At 34.8% G+C, this 19,173-nt stretch overlaps 1 protein-coding gene across 2 annotated transcripts in view; it reads left to right on the top strand.

The window, feature by feature from the left end:
• pcsk5b (proprotein convertase subtilisin/kexin type 5b) overlaps positions 1-19,173 on the top strand; it is a 140,614-nt gene that overhangs the window by 29,701 nt on the left and 91,740 nt on the right. For both annotated transcript variants that reach the window (XM_088910344.1, XM_088910345.1), the window contains exons 4-5: positions 4,990-5,133; positions 7,446-7,522. In XM_088910344.1, the coding sequence (XP_088766470.1) occupies positions 4,990-5,133; positions 7,446-7,522 (221 nt within the window). The remainder of the gene's footprint in view (positions 1-4,989; positions 5,134-7,445; positions 7,523-19,173) is intronic.

Below are 19,173 nucleotides of genomic sequence, written 5' to 3'. Positions count from 1 at the left end.
TTCAACATGGAATAAACCTTTAACTTGTTCCACTATAGAACATGTATATTCCCAGAGTTCACAGCATTTGCCACTCATTAGCCACAAAATGTGCAGATCCTGGAAGTGGATTTGAGAGGATATGAGAATATCCACAATCCTGACGGGTCAGAAATAGACCTTTTGAGTCATATGTTTCTTATAAAGAACTATACTGAGTGAAATCCTGATGTTATATCACATAAAATATGATAAACATATGATAGAAATTAAGTGGAGGGGAACAGAGAGGTGTCTAAATATACTTTGCTATAATGGAACATAAAATAGGTCATTTGTATTTAGATAAATGTATAGAGTATTGATTTCATTATTTTAGATTTAATTATCATTGATTAACTTAAGTCGTAAAATACAGTTTTAGCAATCCATAGTGTTAAATCTTCACAGCCAGTGTCTTAATATTAGTGAATCTGGGCAAAAGTCTTTTGATACCTGAAAAGCATCCAAATGTATGTTTTGGTGCCCTGTGTATGAAAGGGTTGTTCACTACTTTATTACGTTAAATACATGATGTATGTTAACCTATATTTATCTTTCCCTTTTTCTTTTTCAAGTGTTTTGATAACCAGTCTCGCACCTGATAGTTATGGTTTTCTGAATTAAGATGATTTCCACACCTGTGGTATGAATGCTTTAGAAATGTTTTTGTCAAAATAGTAGTAAATACAGCTGCTATATGTGTGACTTCACTTTGTAGCTTTTTTCAGTAAGTATATCTGTGTTAAGTGTTTACATATTTGTTTATTTTGTCATATGTACAAGAAAATGCTGAGAGTAAGTTTTCTGGCTATAGAAAAATGTTTTAAGTATATCTATAATAAAGATTTAAATCTGCAATTATCCCCAGTCAGTATGTTACCTTCTGATGATTAACACTTGTTTCTTACTTTCCAAGGTAGTTTTATATCAGAATGAATCAAAATAATGTTAAGGAAACTGTTTTACTGTTTTGCGTAAGAGCAGGGTTTTGTTGTGTCAAGTTAAGAAAATAACATTCTGAGTTATTAAAAATAGTCTTTTGTAGTTGTAAGCGTATTAGTTGGTTCCTGTTTCTTAGTAAATTCAAATGGGACAGACCAAATGCAAAGTAAATATAATTAATGGCTTATTTCAACATATTGCCAATGGGAGGGTGAGGGGGTTTTGGAGGCTATACAAGGAACTTGGATCGTTTTGGTACGATACACTTACCTAGTCACTGGCTTTAAGGTTATAATTTCTTAATGTCTAGAGATGTTTTATTGGACAAACATATTCTTTTGGGAACCAAAGGCGCAGGTGCCTACCTCAGGGCTGGAGTCTAAAATATTGGAGCTTTTAAAGGGAATCCAGTTCTGCAATTCCAGCTCTGCTACAGAGAAAAATATAAGACAAGAAAGAAAAGAGAATTAAAGGGGAAATGACATCCTGGGAAAGGGACAGAGCCATCTTTTAGCACAAAAACTGCAGTGTTTCTAGTGAACTTCCAGTGGCCTCAGAAGATGCAGCAAAGTCAAAAGATTTGCTTTGATAATGTACTTAGCGGAGGGGCCTTGATGAATGCACTTCTCAAAGAGGTAATGACTGCATTTTTGCCTGGAAGGGAACAAGCAGTCTGTAATGTTACTTAGGAGCCTAGAGTTGCCTTGCCGGGCACTTCTGTGAAAAGAGAGAATAAGGTCATGCTAGCTGGGCTTTGCATTATAAAACAGAGAAACGATATTGTTCTTGCTTCTAAAAATTGTCCCTAATTTAATATGAATATAGCTTGATTTATACAAACAAGTACCCAGATCTTTAAAAAAATACATTTTTTCTTCCTAACCAGCTTCTAATTGTAACTCCAAATAATGAAAAGAGTGGAGTACCCAGTGCAGAAAATTAAACAGTATATTAGATTGCACACTGTCTGGTAATTCTGGCAGTCTTCTGCAAGATTTTCTTAGTTGTCATGGTTTTGAAGCAAAACATTTGTCATTGTTTTCTTACTAAATCTAAGACTACTTACAGTATAAAACATACATTGCATGTAAGTATAGTTACAGGGAATAATCCTGTGTGGAATAAGGTAAAATAAAATGTGCTAGACTAAAATTGTAAAAGAAATAAGAGACAATCACAATCCTTTTTTGGATGGCCCACCAAGAACAAACTCCTGGTTATCAATGGAGGATTACTGTAAATAGCAAATAGTCTGTATAGTTTCTAGCCCTTTAAGTAGTTAACAATATAAAAAAGGAACATTGAGATTGTATTGAAATCTTTATACCAGGTTATCTGTAGCTAAAACTGCTATTCAGAAAAGAAATCATCAGTTGATATCCATTTTATTACACTGCTCATTATTTTGTGAATGTGGTAGGTGGCTGCACAAACACAACAATGACTTGAATCCAGGGTATGATGTTGTTGTGCCCGCAATAAACCTCTTTTAACTTGAAAAAAAACATCTATTTTAACTTGTTATTTTTCCAGTTCACAAAACAGAATAACTGTTTTCAACACTAGGAAAAAGCATAGCAAATTGGCAAATTCTGAAATTGTGGCATTAAAGTTTAGAACTACCTGGAAGTATTTGTCAGTCCACACAAACTGAGTATGTTTCCATTGCAGTGGTTGACATAGTGTGAAAAATATAAAAAATTGAAGTACAGACACCTGGGTTGAGTGTGATTTCATTTCCCTTCCATCAGGGTTATAAACTAAGCAACTTCCAGATGAGGTGCTGAAAAGTAATATTTTGTTCCTGTTGCTGTTTTGTAAAGGTTGTAGCCATTAAACACTGCAATATCAGGTAGTTTGGAAAATACATTTTTTTGAGGTTGTTTTTCTGAACTTTATCAGACTTGTATTCAGTATCACTGAGATTTCCTTTTACTGTTTTAAGATTGGGCTTTTTAATAACTCACATAAAATAACTTACCAAAACCAATTTAAATGATTACTGAGACATATATTTACAATATTTTCAGTGTATAGAATCAAGTTGCTTTATAATACTGGCAATTGTAAGTTAAAATTTCCAGGACGTAGAATATTACTAGGAGACATTATAACTAGGAGTCTACCAAATGCCTGATATACAATTCTGTCCATACCACTCAAAGGGTAGCTGTGTCTTACAAGTTGTACTATGTGGAAAAAAGTGTTTTGGGTCATGGAGTTGGATATTCGGAAATAGGATAGAAGGTTTTAGGGGGGGGAACTGGACCACATACTAACAAGCAACGTCAAGCATAAAGCAAGATATACCCTGGACACGCATTGATACAGACACTCACACCAGGGACAGTTTTCCCAGAAGCCAGTTAACCACTAGTATGTCTTTGGACTGTGGGAGGAAATCAAAGCACCCAGAGCAAACCCACAAAAACACAATGCTGATAGCAGCCTGGGAGTTGAACCCAGGGCCCCAGCATTGCGAAGCAGCAATGCTCACCACTGTGTCACTGTGCTGCCCTTCACGTTTAAAAATGTGATTTATATGCCATATTTACAAATGATGTTTGTCCTGTTTCTTTTTTCAAAAATCATTTGACACTTAGTCAAATGCATAATCTGCTCTGATTTTTAAGGCATTTTATTTTTCTTGCTGTGCTCAAAGTAAAATTGCATTTAATTATAAGATATTTACATTTTCATTCAGTGTAATTATAAAATGGTTCTGTAACTGAGACAGGCACATGAGGTGTCATAAAAGAAGGTTTAATATCAAATCTGTTGTATGTAAAGTATCAAAGGTAAAAGAAAGTAACATGATATTCTTCTATTGTAAGCAAATGCCTTGTGATGCATGAGGTTCTGATTATTATATGAAAAGATTTTGAAGGGGGAAATCCCATTGGAAGCAAAGCATCACTCAGTGTGCTTTAATTAAATGGTAGCAGAATGCTATATTCTTTTAAGTCAGCTGCAAGGTAAATATGATTTTGGAAGGCATCTTACACACTTGCTCATTTTGTCACAATGGTTTTATGTGTTAGAAGTGGACAATAGAAACTGAAGCAAATTAAATGTGTTTTTTTTAAATAGTTACTCATTAACTTCTAGAGATTTGTTTTTTTCCCCTCTATTTTAGTTTCTTCTTTTTAAAAGTTAGGACCACCAAATATTTTTGTTATGTCCCTACCTAATTTGAGATCTTTATTTGTATCTTTATTTTTATTTGATCTTTATTTGTATCTTTACACCTGGGCTTAAAACCATGACAGCTGAACCCATGTGGAGAGAAAGAAAAAGCAGAGACTCCTGTAACCCATTGAGCCATTGATTTGAGTTCTAAAGTGTCATACAAGAGTTTCAGTGCTCATTGGAGTGGCATGCCACTCACCAATGTCTTCAGTGAGTGAGAGTCTACAGCCACCTGGGAAATCTGAGTAGCTACTATTTCATTAGGGGCAGTAACAGTCCTGGCTGACTTATTCCAACTCTATATCTGGTGATGCTGAGCTAAATACTGCAGGCTCATAGCAAGACAGAGATTGGTGTTGTACACCAGTTTGAAGTCGGTCAGGCAGTGTAGTCCAATACATTTTTTGTGGTAATGCTAAGCCGATTTCACTTAAGAGAATTTGGTCACAATCAGCTGATGATAGAATGAAGACTGAAATGGGCATTATGTGGACTATAGAAGTCATCATGTGTTCTAAGCATCAAAAATGAATGTTTTACATCTGTTTTTCCTAACTAAATGGACAACACAAAATAATTATAAGGTGTTACTTGCATTCATTAGGTTACTGCTTTATCTTTAAGCATTTCTTTCTGTTTTGTGATCCAAAATGTTATCATCCTTTTTTAAAACATACAGAAGATTTAACGTGTTAGTAAACTCTTTATGAACAGTGGTCATAGTATGTTCTAATGCATTTACTTTTTTTGTTATGTTAACACTGTTAACACTGTCATATGTTAATACTTTGTCACGTTTCGTTATTGATGTGCAAACTGTCTTTTTTTTTTCTGTAGCACTGCAGCGATGATATCCACAACTGTCAATCTGATATGAACATTGTGGGAGCCTGGAAGAGGGGCTACACTGGAAAAGATGTTGTGGTTACCATATTGGATGATGGTATTGAAAGAAATCACCCGGATCTCATACAGAATTATGTAAGCTTCTCTTTTTTTAACTGAAACCCTTCAGTGCTTTTTAACCTGCCTAGGATATGTATAGGTTACTCAAAGAAACTGTCTAGGGGCCTATACTCCGATTGTGAAAGCTGTTTTTAAATTTTAAACACTTTCACAACTTTATTTTTTAAATTACCTACAATCAGAACCATACAATGAAATGGTTCTGTTTAATTATGGAGACCTAATAAGCACTAAACTATGTATGATATACAGTGTAAATTATTTACATTCTTAGTATTCCGAAAGCTATCAGAAATCCATACCTAATGACAATTGTATCAAAACAGTCTAGAGTCCACGAATGCATCTTTAACTTATTTTACATCTATTGCTTCCTTGCATCAAACCAAAGCTGTAACACCAAATGTTTCGTCATTTTTTTCTGATGGTTTTGAATATGACAGTGAAGCTTTTTTTACATTAACTGCCCTTTATGCTAACTAAGTGTTAATAAGTTGTCATCTGAAAATTCAGTGCTTGCTGATTCAGCAGTTTTTTGAGGGTATGAGCCAGTTTGTAGCCTGCAGGTTTACAAGTAGGGCACTCCATTATTTGCTGAAGCCTTTTGAGTTCTACATTTGTGTTTATGCTATTTCAGTAAATATCTTTGTTACAAACTATGGGGTTATAATTACTAAATAAGAAATATTAGTCTTAGTCTGATCAAATCAGTATCGGTTTCTGACACCAGCTTTATGCAATTGTATATTCAGTGTTTGTCAGGGAAAATTGAGAGCAACCTGGCATGTGTTCTTTTTTTTCTCCTGCACAGCATGGAAATAACATAATTATAAGACAGGAAGCTTAAAAGGGACAGGAAATATTAATTTTCAATAACACATACAAATACACATTTCCCAGAAATTTAAAACTCACCCTGGCAGCTCAGACTCAAAGCATAAATAAAAGAGGGAACTAGTTTCTTATACAAATATCCTTTTCAGGTCTTAATCTCTCTCTAAAATGGATGCTAAAAATGGGAACTTATTTCCCCATAAAACAATGGATCACTAAACAATAACAATTTTAGTTTCGCTTGATGAGTAACACAAATAAGAAATCAATACCAAAATATAAGACAACACGTCCTTTTCGTAAGACCTAGAATCCAGTTCTCTTAGTGCTCAAATTGCCATAATAGATTCTGGTCAATTAGTATGTTGAAGAGAATCCTCTCTTTCAGCAGTTTCTTCTCTCTCCAGGCTTTGCCTGCTCTCTTCTTTCCTCTCCATTTCTGTACTTTTATTCTGTCTTCCCTATAAAAGATCTGAAAGCATTGAAGATTTATACCACTTAAGTTTATTGTAACTGTTTGATCACTGGGATTTTTGGCGTTTGTGAGTGCCTGTAGTGAGACAATCAAATTAAAGACAGCTGTGTAAACCTTCAAAGAATACCTATTATTTTATATAGAAGTATAGGGTAAATACCAACACTATGAACCCAACCATGTAGCATTTATTTGTTGTTGTCATTGTTATTGTACATTGCTACAAAGCACTTTTCTGTAACTTGTCATGATGTCTTGCTAGTTTTGCTCTTTATGTCTTTATTCAATATATTTGGCTACATTTAACATATATATTGTATGCATGCACATGGTATGTATGCAGTAAATTGTAATTAAAACAAAACATTCAAAAGTAGTTAAACCTCAGCAACATTTGTGGGGTTTTTTCAAAACAAAGCATTTCAAAAGCAGTACCTGGTGATGGAGCCACACTGATATACCTCTTCTTAGTCCTAGATTAGTTCCATCTGGCTGAGAAAACGGCAATAGTTTTATTTAAAATTAGGCTCTGTACACATGGACTGTAACTGCCTGATTATATTTGGAGCTGTCAACAAGTTCAAATGTGCCTTTCAGCTTAAAGCTGTATTAACTTATATCTTTAAAATAAATAGAAAGCTTTCAGCTTCTACTTTTATAGCTTGGATGACTCACAATAAAGCAGAATTTATAAACTATAGCTCATCGCTGTAAATTTAGTAGGGTGGTCCTGCTGTTTGTTGCAGCAATAGAAGAAGACAGTGACTATGGCAATCTGAGTACAAGAGGTGTTCATTCTTTTTAGCAAATTCGTGTCTATGATGATATATTATTTTTTTCTATGGGTAAATGAGAAAAATTATTCACACTCAAATAAAAACTCGGATTGAAAATCTGAACACGTTGGATGTGTACGGATTACAAACCAAGAGTTTTCTTACAGCAGATTGTGTAATCATTTCATGAACCATGAGTGTGATCCATCAGTGTAACCCGACATTTCTTTTCCATGTTGCAGGATACACAGGCCAGCTATGATGTAAATGGCAATGACCTCGACCCAATGCCTCGATATGATGCCAGCAATGAGAACAAGTAAGACAAAGACCAAAGAAACGTCTGTGTATGATCTTTAACACGGTTTCCTTGGAAACGATAAAATATCCAGATATTGCTTTTAAGGTTTTATGTCATTTAGAGTACTGTAAGTTGTTAGACTTAGATTAATATTTGCCTCAAGGTCGTATTGTGCATTTGAGCTGTTGACTCCTGAATTCAGGCTAAATCTCATAAGTGCTGCTCTTTGATTGCATGACATTTTGTGCATTTGTTAGTCTAAAATTAATTCATAAATGAAAATAAATCCTAAATCATAAAGAAAGACAACACACAAACATTATTTTAACTTGGGCAAGTGATCGTGCCAGTAACCAAAAATATTTTATTTTTCAACACCAGTGTGGTTTGAAACCAAGGGCCAAGGTCCAAGGGCACATACTCTTTGTGTTGTATCACCCTCTATGATGTGTGTCTGATCAGTATAACATTTTGACCTAGGATTGTCTGAGAGGTAGCAGGAGACAATTCTTACTTTGCTGTGCAATTACACCAATAGTCTTGCCTATTGTTGCCCATGAATTATTCTTCTTAATGACTTGTTCATGACCTTGATTGTTAATATGTTTCCACTGTTTCCGTCTCATATTTGTTGTTTATGAGCTAGACATTTCAATGTTTTTCCAAAATTGTGCCAGAGAGGACAATTATTGTATACATTATATTTGTTATATATTATAAAAATGCTATATCTATCTTCATAATAATAATTAAATATTACATAAATTAATGTCCACTCTAATATGCTGAGACCCCTTTGGTTAATTATTTTATAGTGATGTTTTCTTTGCAAGTCAGGAAATGTCCGTAGTCTAAATTATTACCTCTTACGTTGATTTGCTATGTAATCACAAGAAACTGCAGGATCTGAACTGCTTATGTATTAGCTGTTTTTATTCCATTAGTTAGATTGATATTCTGCCATGAATAAGTACTTAGGTTAGTTTACCTCTCTGTGTATTTGTAGTCCTTGTACTATTGTAAGTCATTGCCATTTTGTCTGTTACAGTACTTTTAAGAAATTGCAGGCTTATCTCATATTCTGGCACATCAAGCTGTGGTATCAATTTGTTTCTTAAAGTGAAACTCAAGTTGTGAGAAAATGACTGCAGTAAATTAACATGAATCTATAACCTTTACACTGGTTTGGTACATACACTTAAAAGGAATGGTTTCAATACATTTTGAAAGTCACAACAATTTAGATTTTAAGCTTATAGATTTGTAAATCTGAAGAAAACATGGAATTTAATTTGCATCTGTTTAGGAGATCTGTGACTCAAAGTTATGTTAAAATTCCATTTAATTTTTTTTTCTCTGTAGCTAGTTTTCAGAACACGTCATCTGCTCTTGGCTTTCAGGAGACTTAAAAAAACAACTTGCTAAGTATGTTTTAGCTCTTTCAGCAATCTTAGAATTTTTGTGCCATATATCATTTTATTTCTCCCTTTGACTCTGTGTATGTTAAGAGAGGGCTTCCTTATGTTAATTGTATGTAAAAAATGCTGTGGAAATGTGCATGTTTATGCACACCATTGTCACGCCTTAGTTTTTGGTGTGTAACTACTATGACATGCAGAAAATGAGCCAGAAATTGCTGTTGGCCTTCTTCCACTTGGCAAAAAAGACTATGATACAAGCCTGCACTAAAATTTTGGCATATAATCCCTGAAGACATTAGTCAGCTGTGAATGAAGCTGTTATTACTATGCAAGGCATCTAGTTTCTTTTTAAAGTGGTTTATCACATGGTAAATGTTTTTTTTATTCTGCTGATACCTGTACACAGTTCCAAGAGTTCTGTCAGGATGTGTGTAGGAAGATTGGCCCAAAGACCAGGACAAGTGTAGGATCAGTCTTCTAATTCGTTAAATCTTCAGTATTTCTAAAAGTAGGAGTCATAGTAGGAATCATAGTGCAAAAACTATGATAGAATGGACAGATGTCTTTTCTTGTCTTAAGAAATTAATATGCACGTTGTTACCTCTTCTTTGTTTTGTGAAGCTCCAGTTTTTGATTGTTTTTTAGTTGTATCTGAATTTTACTTTGTTATAACTAATACTAAGGTAGAGTGTTCACAAAATAATTTCAATTGTGTTCTGCCAAAGAATGGAAATAATTTTACTATAGTTACGGTATATCTTCCTGTCTTTCAAGTGCTTGTGGGTTTTTTTTTTGGAAAACTGTAGGCATGTTCCTCCTACGGCAGCAGAAATGATCCTAAAAGAAATAAAGTTTTGCTGTTAAAGTTTTTTTGTTTAGAGCTCTACAGTATTTATTCTGTACTCTTCAACTGAGGCACTACGAAACATTTGCAGCTTTCAATGTATATGAAAATTTGTCTATATTTAGTCAAAAGAAAAATGCATATTGTACCACTTGTAACAATTTAACATATTACAGTATCTGCATTATTCCTCTTTAGATTTACAGTGTCTTGCAAATGTATTCATGCCCTTGCACAATTTCCCATTTTGTTGCTTTGTCTATTTTGAAAGACAAAAGTAATGATGGCATAAACATTCAAACCCATTGCTGTGGAAACCTAAATTAAAGTTCACCTTATTAAGCCATACAATTAATTGAGTGGCCTCTGTGTGCAATAAAAGTGGTTCACACAGTTTCAGAATAAATACACTTATATCTGTAAAGTCTCTCAGTTGTATGAATGCACAGATCAAGAGGAGAGTTTAAAAATGAGGATCTCTTGGAGCGTGGTGAAGTCAATCATTAATCATCAATCAAGAAGTGGAAGGCACCCAGACACAACCTAAATCAGGTTGTACTTACAAATGGAGCAGCATGGCAAGGAGGAACTGGTTAAGGATGGCACATCAATTTGTTTTAACTTTACAAGCATTCTGAGACATATTTAGGTATATGCGGCACATAAACAATGATTATTTTCATTATTTATGTATCATGCTTTCCAGTAACAGGCGGCAGTCGTTTGCACATAGGTTTGTGGGACTATGTAACAAGCTATCCAGTTGTGTTGCTGAAGTCTATACTCTGGTTCATTTCAAGAATAAGATTATTGGATCAATTAGTTACTAACTACCAAATAGACTAGATGGACAACGTTTGCACTCCTCTGATCTGTAAGTTGTTTATAAGCTTAAAGTGATAAACGGAAGGCTACCAGAAAATCCCAAGTTTATGCTCATGTTTACTGTATTTTGTAACTACTTGGGTGAATTGGCTTGTCCTAGATTCAGTCTGAAATTCCTACAATGACCAGTATGCTTCACAAAGGAAAGATATGATTATATTATTGTTTATATTTTTAAATAATATTATTATGTTTATATTATTAATTTCAGACAAACAAAGAATGGGTATCTAATTATTTGTGTGGCTGTTAAAACTACAAAATTAATTAAAATCAGTACAATAAGAAAAGTACACCTGGGCACAGTTATGGGAAAATATAGAAGATGTCATCATTATAAATGCAGGTGCATTTTTGGATTGTTGAAAAACCAACAAATTAAAACAGTGTTGCCTCTCTGCAGAGAGGACTGCATTGACACTGCTGGTGTCAGTTCTGCAGATGTTCTGACACTAATGGAGAAGGTGGTAAATCAAGTAATTCCACCTTAAATACTAATTGGATTAGGAAGGCCCTTCATATCTGCCAACTCTTTGCAAGTGACACAGATCATCCAAGGACACACTTGGAACCAGTATTTCCCTGACTACAATTTCCTTTTTGAACCTCAGCATTTAATTTAATTGAACATATCTCTTTAAGTGATCCAGTCACAGAACAATTGCATAAGGTTTGGTTCTTTAATCTGCTCACCCAGCTCCTGAATAACATTTGAAGAGATTTATCTGTTGAATTAAAGCTTTTCTTCTTGTATCCCTATCAGAAATACCTAGATTGTAGAGTCTGGGTTAAAACCTCCATTATTGCTTCCAGCAGCTGAGCACATGCCTGTTTTTATAGCAGTTTATCATTCATCAGGTTTCTTGAGAAATCATCTGAAGCTCATGCAGAGCGGGATGAAGGACCGGTTATCGCGATGAATGAATCTGCTGTTGGCAATAAAACCTTTTATGAATCGGCGGCACAGAAAATTGGTTTAAAATAGTAGAAAAGTTCAAGTACAAGGGTGTAGAGAGGTGATTCTACAGGTTGTAGTGTATGCTGGATGTAAAAATGTAATTCCTTACAATTACTACAGATAATTATAACATACAAGCACGATAAACCCAGAGGCAATGGATAGGCTAAAAATTTTTGTTTTCACTAATTTTTTCACTTATTGAGCAGTAAGTTAAAAATAAGAAGCTGAATTTGTTATTAACTAGACCTGTATTATATATGTGTATTTTTGTCATCTAAGTTTTTGGGAAGTTAGTGAGTGATGACCACTTTCACATTTTTGTAGTCATTAATGATACTCACCATTTTATATTACTTGTACTGATGATATATTGTTATATGTTGATGGCATCTCTCAATTCTTGCCATGCCTTCTATTTTAAATCATTCTGGTACATTATCAGTGTATAATATCTATAACTGAGAAAGCCAGCATACCTTGGAAAGCGCCAGTGATCAAACACTTCTGATTCTTTGACATTGAGATTTACTCCACTTGACATGTCATCACAGTGAATGGTCTTAATAACATTTTTAAACAGGTGGTCACTAACTTCAACAGATGGACTCATTTCCCTAATTATCTTCAAGCTTGTATCTTCATAAAAATTAGGATGCTTCCTAGCTGTCCTAGCATTCCTAGAATTTTAGGTCTCTGTCTCCCATTTCCCCCCCTAGGAAGCTACTGGGATAGACTGCATTCTAGAGTTTTGAAATTTCAAATGGAAAGGGAAGAGAGCACATATTAAATTAGGTGGGTAGCTGCGTCAGCATGCGTAGGCTGCAAAGGAACAAGTAATAGGTTTATTCCATGCTGAAAAAAAGAAGAAAGAGAACACAACGTTTCGGCCGTGGAGCCTTCTTCAGGTGACATATTAAATTATCCTCTCTACAGCAATGTGAAACGTCCACAGGAGGTCTGGCTTGGCCACATTTTCAATTTTATTTATACTGCTTTATCCCTGCATTGTCTGTTTTATCAACCCTGACACTTCTGTATGTTGGTGTCCAGTTGAGGAAAGTCTATTATCAACATATACAATTAACTTAATTTACACAGGGGTCTCTCTTTAATATTTTAAACTGTGTCTTGGCCCAATAATGATACAATAAAGGTTTAATGTCCAGAGAAGAAAAGACACACAATCATAAAGACATGGCATGCCCATTTTCCTGTTATTCGTAATTCATCATTTTATTTCAGACAATTGTAATTCCTCTTTCACATATTCATAGGTTCTTGATTTCTGGAAATAGAAATTCCTGTTTGACACGCCCTGTTCACATTTAGGTCTCTGATAGAATCCAGTTGAATTCTGTGACTGGAAAAGTTTGATCCCTAACAGCAGCAGACCTTCCTGCTTCAGTTAACAAAGTGGTGGTATAGCTCTTCCCTCTTCTAGCATTACTGGATCCTGACTTGTCTTGATATTATTTGTTGGAAGTTCCAATTGCTCGTTTACGTGGGGCTAGTGGGGAGGGTGGAGGAGCCTTAAAGTTCTGCAGCTGATGCAGTCAAAGCCTTGTAACTTGTGGATTCCATTGTTGCCTTGTTACATGGGGGGGAGGGTCCATTGTAGTAATACTAAATATATATTAGGGCTCCTAGAAACTTGGAGGAGTTTACCACTGATGGGGTTTGTGTGTGACGGGGAATAGTTCTTTTTATTTTTGTATTGTATTTTCTTGTCACATTCTGACTAACTGCTACCTTCCAAATGGGCTAAATGTCTTGTTTGTAACCTTTCTTCTTGTCTTATGTGTTTCGCAAATTATTTTTTTTCCCACCGGATGAAATCGTTGTTCAAATGAAAAAAGAAATGAAACCATGGCATAACACAGGACAGCGATAACAGATTAAATCTGACCCCATCTGAAATCTACTGAAGGGTGATTGGTAATTTCAGATCACTTAGCCACCAGTAACCAAACTAAAACAAGCTGAATGGCTTCCTCTCGTTTTAGCATTTCTTATGCAAATCATGGGGCTGACTCAACAGAATCTGCCATACATATTCAATGTGTATAATTTATATATAAGCAGTTCAAAAACATGTTACTCTAGCAGATTGTGGTTTCCTGAAAAGACCCACAGTCTGCACTCAAGGCTACTAGATGTTTTCCTACAGGGAAAAAAACAATGTCTGATATTTTATGCTGAATGCCTTCAGATCACATGCGGTATCATACAGTGGTCAGATGAAGTGAGTGATTCCTGATTGCTTTAAATCTTGGTTTTCCCAGATGGTTTTAGCTTCCTGTTTTATTTCCAATGAGGAATGTTCAGCTTGCTGCTTCTTCTAACACACATTCCTTACTCCAGGCGTTTTGTTTTAAAATATGAGGGTATTTAAGAATGCTTTGTATTACCTATTTTTTAAGTGAAAGAGGTTAATCTTTTTTCACTAATCTTAAAATCAGGTGTCATTGAATTACTATACCTTGTAAAAAAAAAAAGGTGAGGTATAATCATCTCAGCAGGATACTATGAAGGAATTACTCGATGCAAGGGAGAGATCTAAACTGTGTTTCCTACTTTGTACATTGTAAAAAATAAGTATAATGAGTCCAACATGTCCTTTGGTTCAGGAGCCATTTTTTGGATTTAAAATATGTCTTTGTGTTCAGTAGTAGCAGATCTACATGATCACGTTCATGAGGATCATAAATCACATTGATCTGTTGGGCATCATCTGTGACATACTGGATGAAATAACTAGTAAGACAAAATCAAATGTCTTTTTTCCCTTTTCCTTTTATTTTTTGCATGGCATTACTTGATGTCAGCATATGTCCGTTATTGTTCGCCCTCAAGTTAAACTGACCATATACCTTTTAATTTCGTACTGAGGATTCCAGCTCGTTTACTCTTGTATTGATGAAATTCGTTAACTGCACCCTCTGACCAATTTACTGCCAAACGGTTATGAGACGGGTTGTGAGGCTAGGGTTTTGTCGTTTGATTCTCACTCAGTCCAGCTAAATATGCTTTGAGGAAGTGTCTGGAATCATACGGACCCCCTGAGTTGGGTTCACCAGTGGAAAAGAGGTATTGTTGAACTGTGCACTTAGCAGAAATGTCACCTCTGTGGTAGACTTTTAAACTGAAGCCTCTATGCATGCTATTTCATGAACTAAAGGAACTTTTTTTCTATGGCACAGAGAGGGAATTGAACCTGCATAATTTGCTTCCAAGCAAAAGGGCCAGCATTCCCTGATCTTTACTGCAGAAATAGTAAATATTTAACTCAGATCAGCTGCCAGGTAAAACCTTGTCCTTGAACATACAAATTAAAGTAGATTCTGGCTATTCTGGGCCGAGGAGCTTCCGTGCTGTGCTGGCTGATTCACTGTCCCTGCTGGAACAGGGCGTTCCAGCAAAACAGAGAAATATGTCCTATGATCCAGTCTGCATGTTGACATTTTTAATGAAAAGAATGTGTAAAGAAAAATGAAAAACAGTATCTGATAACTGTGGTCAGAGATTTGATTTGATTTAGTATGTGTAATATTTCTGTTTTATATTGTAAGTATTAATTTTATTTGACACTGCACAGGTTGTGTTTGCTCTCTTTTTATTGACTGTAAATTGAGCCTGTATCATCTACTTCTAAAAACCGTTAGCTGTTAGTTTATATAAAAAGATCTAAACCTGAGTTTCTATAAAACTTTTTACCCTGTATATTCTGCATTCTGTGACTTTTCTCTAAATAAAATGTCTGTGACAGAACAAAATCAGACCTGCCAGTGGCAGTGGGGAAAGAAGCACTAAGAAACTGAAGAAATAGGCTCATATTCATAGAACTTTCTGTGTTTTCTTGACGCTCCTTAATATGTTGCTCCTACGGTGCTTTCTTTATTGTTGACCAATTGCCGCAATGTGTGTATTTCATTTGAAAACATTGAATCCTTGAAGTTCATGCTATTCAATATGATTGCACTGTAGTCTGCATTGTATACCAAAACCAGAGTACCTTATGCCACACAATAGGCACTACTTAATAGGATATGATTAACATCATACTCTTTTTCTTTCACAAGTATGTTTCTTTTTCATATCGTCTGCATTGATGTTTTCATTGATGTTCCCTTTAAAACAAAGGAATTCACTTTTAGAGTATACTCAATAAATACTCTTGCATTTGAAGTATGAGTTGTATTATCATGTTGCGTGCATTTCACTTTCAAAATCTCTGAATATCTGAGAAGTCATTTTATGACATTTAGACTTTCTTAGAGTATTTATCTATTAAAACTGAATAGAAAAATATTCAAATAAAATATTAATATAATAAAATTGGAATGCTGATGCAAAGCAGGTATTTTTATTGATTCAATATTATATGTTATTATATTATATTGATTGAATATTACAATGCAGAAGCAGAGGGGGGTATTTAACCAAGAAAGGTCCCTGAGACCTTAGTGTTATGACAAGGACATTCTCATTCAGACAGCAAAACTGTTGTAACTATTAGGTAAAAGTTTTTTTTGTGTAGCATATTTTATGATGCATCATATTAAGGTGCTTTATAATAAAACATTTAAACAAAAGAGGCAGGCATACACAAATGAGAATGGTAACTTAAATAGAATTAAAAATTAGAGTATAAAATATAATATACTGCGTTTATAAAATGGAAGACCATTCCAGAGGCTTGGAGCGACAGAGCAGATAGTACAGTCTTGCAGTGTTCAAAGATCTGTGTTGGGAACTGAAAGAAGGACAAGAGTCCAAAGAGAACAAGCAACATGTGGAGGTTAACTCTTCATCAGTGTAATCAGCAGTCACACTGTTCAGACATTGATAGTGAGCAGCAATACTTTAAATCTTATTCTGAAACACACAGATCCCAGTAGGAAGTTAAACCAGTTGACACAAGCTCATGCATTTTGGTTTTTGTTTCAAATCCGGACAGCTGAGGTCTGAACATGCTGCAGCTTGTTGGGATACACCAGTACGCACTGCGTTACAATAATCAAGCCTTTAAAAGACACAAGCATGCATTCTCATTTCTGCATCAGAGATGTGTAGGAATGCATTCAAGAACTCAAAGTTGACAAAAACACACCACAACACTGTGAACCTGAGCTTCTGATACAAGGCACGATCAGTGGTGGATGTTTTGCAAACACTGATGCTATATCTGTGTGATGTTCAGACGTATAGTATTAGTTTCGCATTTTTGTATTTACTTTTATATGGTGAAAGATATGAGTGGATTGTATGGCAGAAAGTGAGTAAATTAGGTGATTTTACCAATGTTCCAGAAAATGTTAAACATTTTTTTGCTTTTGAATGCGCTATGATTCCTGCTGTCTGAAACAGAACTTTTCTTACTCTACAAATTCACATGTCAAGGATATGTAGGTAGCTGAGTAATGAAAAGAGTCAAATGTAAGAAATGCTTACATTTAGCTGTGCATGCCAATGAGTGAAAAGACTCTTCAGATATTTTTTCAATATGTAGTAGATTTTAATTATTGTATTTGAGCATTTGTCTTCAGAAATAGTTCTGTCTCCCTGCAAAAACAAACAGCAATTTTTCTAACCGCCAAAGAATTTAAAAGTGCATTTTTCCAATAAAGTAAAAAAAAATGAAATCTAGATTGGACACATTTGTGTGGAAATAAATATTGTATGTCAGTAAATGGGTAGACAGCTGATAATGTGCTGGAGTAATTTTCAAAAATTGCTAACCACTTGTTGATCTTACTGTACAGAACTTATAATTGTACACATTTCAGTGAAGTTGGTCATCACTTTTGAGGTTCACTTTCTTTTGTTGAAATGGGAAAAAAAGAAAAGTCTAATTATAAACCATAGTTTTATTGTTGCTGTGCCATGGCTTACAGAGGCTAAAAGGAATGAAATCATGCTTGCATGTTCACTTCTCAGTTCTGTCTGTGGCAAAATGTAGAAACTGTGTTCAGCGTTCATATTCTCAGAAAACACTGGCGAACAATTGAGGCCACATTCCTTGGTCCTTGTTTCATCAAAGCAAGATGTCTTTCAAAGTGTTACGAGAACTTTATCTAGGAGATTGTGACATTAGTGCTTTTAGGTGTCTGTCTGAAGGATGTAGCTGTGCTTTTGTCCTCTTTGGGGATCTTATCTTGCTGCCAGATGTATCCAAAACTCAGCTTCATTGGGATAGCTAACACTTGCAGTGAATTCAGTTGTACTGTGCTCATGGTCATGTGTTTTTTTTTCTCTCTGGAGAATCAAAGTTTAAATGCCATCAGGATCCTCTGGGACATCTCTGATTGTCAAGGTTCTGCTCTTCGGAGGCAAAACAACTCATAAGAGCCTGGAGTGTCATTCCCTGACGTCGAGCTTTGACTAGATCGATGTGACATTGATGCAACACAGTTATTGCTGCAGTGGGTGTACATGCCTGGTGTTCAAACAATGACTTAAAGGGCACTCGCACAGCAAGTGTGCAATCTGATTTGTAAATTAAATGATTTTTGAAAGATTTAATTATTGAAATATTGAAAATTAAAATTAATTAATATGTCAGTGTTATGTACTGCAGCTAACAAATAAAATGTAGATTGTCATAATTATATCCATATCATGTGACTGGTTTTCTTTACTGGAAAGTACATTGATTGTATGTAAAACAATCTATATATACATACAATGTAACCATACAATGTTAAACTTGCATCACTTATAGTCTAGACTTAACCTTATAACATGACTATTATGTTATTCACCTGTATATGCAGGTGAGGTAAATGTATATAGTTTTATATGAGTGGTATAACATATGCCTTGATTAGCACAGACAGATAATCAATAATGTAGCCAAACAGATTCCAGAAGAGCTGTTTAAATAAAACATGAACTCTCCCAAAGAACATTTCTGTTTGTTTTACAATTTCACTGTGGTCTGTTCTGCAGTTTAGCACTTTACCATCACCAAGGAAACTTTAATTATTAAACTGGTGAGAAAATGCAAAAGATTTTGTTTTTGTAGAGACAACAGAACACTTTTCAGAAGTCAGTAAAATATATTGTCCATGTATAGATAGGTTGGAAGGTGAAATTAATTGGAATGGTGTAGTTTCAAGCAAGGGAAAAGACGTTGGGAAACATGCCATAGATTTCAAGGAACCTTAAATGTCTGAACAAACAAACCACAGTCTCAGGCAAAGGGTTTAGTACATGTTAAGGAAAAGTGAGTGAAAGTTCATATCATTGCTTTTTAGGAGTACAGTAAAGAAGAACAAAAACCTTTTTCTATTTTGCCTTAAAAGATATTTGATCTGTTTTATCTTCTTGCAAGGCAGTATGGGATAGATGGCTGCTCTCACAAGTTGTAATTATACAAGGCCAAGAAATGGTGACTTAATATGACCCTTAATCATGTACTGAGGAAATTAAACTACTGTTTTATTTTGTTCTTCAAAAAGGTTATCCTAGTTTTTCCAAAGGCAAAGTGTGTAATCCAGAAATCCTCAAATTGTTAATTTAAGGCATAGAAGAGTTACCTAACTTTCTTTAACAGAAT

Source organism: Atractosteus spatula, chromosome 3, assembly GCF_055471065.1.
Source record: "Atractosteus spatula isolate fAtrSpa1 chromosome 3, fAtrSpa1.hap1, whole genome shotgun sequence".
NCBI lineage: Eukaryota > Metazoa > Chordata > Actinopteri > Semionotiformes > Lepisosteidae > Atractosteus > Atractosteus spatula.
This window is presented reverse-complemented; position numbering and strand designations above follow the sequence as displayed.